At 37.8% G+C, this 4813-nt stretch overlaps 1 protein-coding gene across 1 annotated transcript; it reads right to left on the reverse strand.

Annotated features, from left to right (window-relative positions):
* Positions 1-1483: 1483 nt before the first annotated feature.
* LOC101310106 (putative peptide/nitrate transporter At5g19640-like) lies at positions 1484-3895 on the reverse strand. Its single transcript, XM_004296254.1, has 5 exons — positions 3848-3895; positions 3382-3511; positions 3077-3294; positions 2435-2994; positions 1484-2348 (listed from the first exon to the last, which is right to left on the reverse strand). Exons 1-5 carry the CDS (start codon positions 3893-3895, stop codon positions 1484-1486), a joined length of 1821 nt encoding a protein of 606 aa, XP_004296302.1.
* Between the last annotated feature and the right edge of the window lie 918 nt (positions 3896-4813).

A 4813-nucleotide genomic window follows, 5' to 3' on the forward strand; every position in this document is an offset into this window, starting at 1 on the left:
TCATCTTTGTAAAATTTCAGCCAATTTGGTTATCATTAAGGCACTCAAAACTGCATTTTTCTGTTATAAACATGAAATGTTCAAGTTCGACAGAATTATGTTCATCCATTGGTTTAATCGAGTTTGAGTGCCTTAATGATAACCAAATTGGCTAAAATTTTGCAGAGATGATCTATACATTTGTATCTAAAGACTAGACGGTGGAGATGTGAAAATTCAATTGAAAAGTGAGTGTAAAATGGAAATCCGCACCGTAAGAATAAATGCTGACATCCGCACCTGAGAAAATCTATATATACATATATATATATATTCTTTTCTGTGTGAAAACTACTTTACGATGAACAATGTAATTGTGAACGATAAGAGTGGTGGATCGAGGAGGATATATAGACCAATAGAGCCTTTCACGCATGGCCTCTCCTTTTTAGTTTCTTTCCAATAAGTCATATACAACCGACTCTAGATCTGTATTATCATAGCTAGCTAACAACGATCGACGTACTATATATTGTGATACCTAGCTAGCTAGCTATATATTGCCATGCATCCCATCAGCTGGTTTGGTTTCGATCAGTCTTCGATCTTGAAGATGACCTTTAATTTGCTAGCTAGGGATTATCATAAGTTCATAACATGATAATCCTTAATATTAGCACAAGACTAGGATTAATAATCCTATCACCTCGATTTGTTGATGTATATATATTTGACCCCAAGTCTCCAAGCATGAAAATTCACTATGGTGATGATCTAAAATTAGTGATTCACATCGTTCAGTGGAACTTTTTGGAGACACTCTAGGACATGATGTTTGGTCAATTTTCATAGTGCCCGCTTGTTGAATCACACCAGCGAGATTTGATTGATATTGAAATTTTAAAGTTTGAGGCAGCTCATGTTTGGTCACTTCATCTATCTGAAAGAAACAATTCCTTAAATTTACCATTTGTTTTCGTAGGATTTCAATTCGGAAGCAGTCGAGTCCAAAGCTAGCTGCACTAACGTTCCTAAAGTAGCAGCATATGTTGACGAACGTAATCACATCTGATGATAGCAGTATACAATCATTTGTATCCTATACCCTAATCGAGTTTTGAGTTCCCCCCCCCCCCCCCTAAAAAACGAAAAGCTAGCTTATGAGCAAACTGATATACAGACTGAATTTAACAAGATGCAAGTTAATTAGGAATAAACAGGCACTTCATCGATCTCTAGCCCCGAAACTTTGAAACTTACAAGGTAAACTGATCATCAGAACTACTAGCTGCCCAAACCCAAGCAGCAAAATATTATTCCTAAACCTTAATAACTTTCCTACTGCAGAATTAAGAAAGCAATCATCCCTCATACCCATGCCAAATCTGTTTGGATGCTGAAGTCATTCTTTTCTCTAATTCTGCAACAGGGTTATTCAACAACTTTTCTTACATGCTTATAAGAAACAAAGTAAGTAAGCACATAAGTACTAATTAACTGAACCCTAAATTTTTTTGAGCACCGCATCTTCTTGGCTTTCAATGATTTGAACTTCCTTATCATCAGAGTCTTGGAGGTTAATGCACTTGTACCACTTTGCAAGATACACATAAATCACAAAGTCGAAAGCTGCAAGTACTGCAAGTAGGAAATAGAACCTATCCATATGACCTGTATTTAGATCATCTGGGATCCATCCTGGGTTTTTACCTCTAGCTGTAATTCCCATCACCATTATAACTAGCAAGCTGCTTACATAATTCCCAAGAGAAATTGAAGCCATGCACAATGAACTTCCAAAGCTTTTGATTCCATCTGGGGCCTGACCATTGAAGAATTCAAGTTGACCCACATACATAAAGACTTCAGAAGCACCAACAAGAACATACTGTGGAACTTGCCAAAAGATGCTTAGAGAGCTTATCTTCTCACCACGGACCACATATTTGAGCCTTGCAATTTCTGTGGCACCAGCTGCAACCATTGATAACATTCCGATAAGGAGCCCGATTCCCATTCGCTGAAGCTCAGTTAAGCCTTTAGGGTTTCCGGTTAGCTTTCCGGCCAAAGGCACGAGAACTTGGCGATAGATACCAGTGCAGATTAGAACACTGCATATGTCGAAAGCAGACATGCTAGCAGCTGGGAGGTGAAAACTTCCAATGTGAGATTTCATCACATCACCTTGTTCTACAAAAAGGGAGGCCATTTGTGTGAAGATAACCGAGTAAATTATGGTACAAAGCCAAATGGGTAGCATTTTCAGAACACATTTAGCTTCTTCAACTTGAGTCACAGTGCATAGCTTCCATGGATCATTTGGACCACATAGATCATGATTTGTTATTGTGGCTGCCTTATCCAAGAACCTGAAATCAAAATTACGTATTAATTGATATCAAATGCTCACCTAATACATAAGTACTTATATTGGCAAGGCACATTAGTATCTTACGCAATCTCATTACTGTGAAAAATCTTTCTGCTTCCTTTGATGGCAGATTCTGGTCCTTCCACTTCATACAAGTCCCCTGAGATTGACGGAACGACATCCCATTTTCTAGCAGTAGCCACAAATACCTGAGCGACTCGCGGCAAAGGGTTTCCACATGGTTTGAGGTACCTATACCCTGGTGTCCCCAACAAAAATAACAAGAGGGCCAAGACAGCAGATCCCAGTGACACCACAAACCCAAGAGTCCATCTGCCTGTATCCTCATAAAAAACCAATATGGTGTTCGAGAAAAGAGACCCAAGATTGAGTGCAAAGTAGAAATAGGAAAAGAAAGCTGCTTTTGAAGCTGCTTCCTTATGGTCAGCCTCATCAAATTGGTCTGATCCAAAGGTTGCTATTGTAGGTTGGTATCCACCATACCCCAATGCAACTAAATAGATTGATAGGTAAAAGATAGCAACTCCAATTGATGATGTGGGTGAGCATACTAGTTCTTCATCTCCACAACCAGAAGGATGGAACAAGAAGAGCCATGATGTCAGTGATAATAGCACCAATCCCTGAGATATTAGTTAAACGTATCAAATGCCAGATATATACCATATGATACCTAACTACTTGAAAATGAGATATAATATTTACCAGTACAAAGATGAGCTGAAAGACTGCACATGTTAAGTAGCGGCCCCAATAAGAGTCACTGAGAAATGCACCAATTAGGGAGCACAAATAAACAGTACCAGTCCACTTGCTCACACTGTTTGCAGCATCGGCATTCTCTTGATCAAGAACTCTGGTCAAGAACAAAACTAAATTCACACCAACACCAAAGAAAGCAAGTGTTGCTAGCCCTTGATTCACTGCACAGAGTTACATATATTCGAGTTAATCGAGTTAAGATAGAATGATCCGATCTCTGATCGAAACTTTATAATTAGGGTATATACCTAGCAAGAGACTTGCATAAGTCCAGCCTCCTCTGCTCTTTCTGATAGCGGAAGCCTTTGGTTTAGCAGTAGTCACCTTCAGTTCATTTGCTTCTGATTCTTCCTTGGTTCGATTGTCTTGATCTGTCACCTTCTTAAGAAGATTCAGAAGAAGTTGAACTAAGAATCTTCATATATAGTTCATTGTTCATACTAATTAGTATAGCTAGTTAGTGATCGTTTTTAGATCATGCTAGTAGCCTAGTATAGCTAGATAGAAGTTACGTAGCCTGGCCTCTAGTGATAAATGATAAGAAACGAAACTAGGGATTTCAAGCAAGGTATCTAGTTGGACTAAGCTGAAAACCTGTAGCGCTAGAAGGTTGGCCACATTGATCGATGAAAGTTGTTAAATTGCCTTTAAATTTCTGGAACAAAAGTTTACTTGATAGACACATGCATGCAGGAAGAGTACTAATTCACTAACCTTTACTACAGGCTCATTGGTACAGTTGAGAGAATCCACATCAGCCATTGAAGTTTCTTTCTACAAAACATACATGTATATATATGAGAAATCAAGGAGCTGATTAAAATTTCTAAAACTATATATTTCAATTTCAGAGAAAACAATAAAAAAGAAAATAGATAAAGAACCAGGAAGATGATACGATATTCTTAATTAGTATTTGGATCTGGAAAATAGTGATAATGAGAACAGACACAACTAACATCGTAAACTTAATTATTGAACCATGCAGCTACCTATCTGGAGGAGAAGAGGTAGAGCTAGAAACAGAACACACACACACACATATAACACACGTAGATAAACAACAACTAACGTACTCGATGAAAAGGCAAATGAGGTTGAAGAAGATATATTATTGAGATCGAGCTGCTTAGAGAAAACAAGTACTTGAATGGAACCAATAGAAGAGTTGCAAAGAGTTGGTTGTGAGGATCCTATATATATAGAAGAAGAGAAAGATAGCTAGGATTACTAATGAGAGGGGAGCTATCGATCTAGCAGTCACTAGTACAGTGAATGAAACAGGAGAGGTCAGCTAGCTCCACAAACAAGGTCGTCGGCTTTTTCATGAATGGCATTTGTTCCCTTGTGAAAATGACCTGCTGATAAAATTCGCTTGTTTATAGATATTTGTTTCTCTTTTCCTATGCATTAGGTTCGTGTATGATAGTCTGTCTTCAATATCACCCTGAAATTACAATATTTATCAATATTATATATATATAGGATTTTTCTCAACTACAAACGTCCGCACCAATGATTTTGGTGCAGATTTTCATTTTTGCACCACTTTTTGATCGAATTTCCTCATCTTCACCGTCTAGTATCTAGATAATATTATGTAGATCATCTCTGCAAAATTTCAGCAAATTTAGTAATCGTTAAGGCCCTCAAAATTGCGTCTTTCTGTTATAAACATGA

The sequence above is a fragment of the Fragaria vesca genome, linkage group LG3 (genome assembly GCF_000184155.1).
Source record: "Fragaria vesca subsp. vesca linkage group LG3, FraVesHawaii_1.0, whole genome shotgun sequence".
In the NCBI taxonomy this organism is placed as follows: domain Eukaryota; kingdom Viridiplantae; phylum Streptophyta; class Magnoliopsida; order Rosales; family Rosaceae; genus Fragaria; species Fragaria vesca.

Coding starts and splice junctions, on each gene's coding strand:
- LOC101310106 (XM_004296254.1), bottom strand. CDS start 3,895: ATGGCTGATGTGGATTCTCTCAACTGTACCAATGAGCCTGTAGTAAAG. Junction 3,512..3,847: donor CCAATGAGCCTGTAGTAAAG/GTTAGTGAATTA, acceptor CTTCTTAAGAAG/GTGACAGATCAAGACAATCG. Junction 2,995..3,076: donor TTCAGCTCATCTTTGTACTG/GTAAATATTATA, acceptor CTAATATCTCAG/GGATTGGTGCTATTATCACT.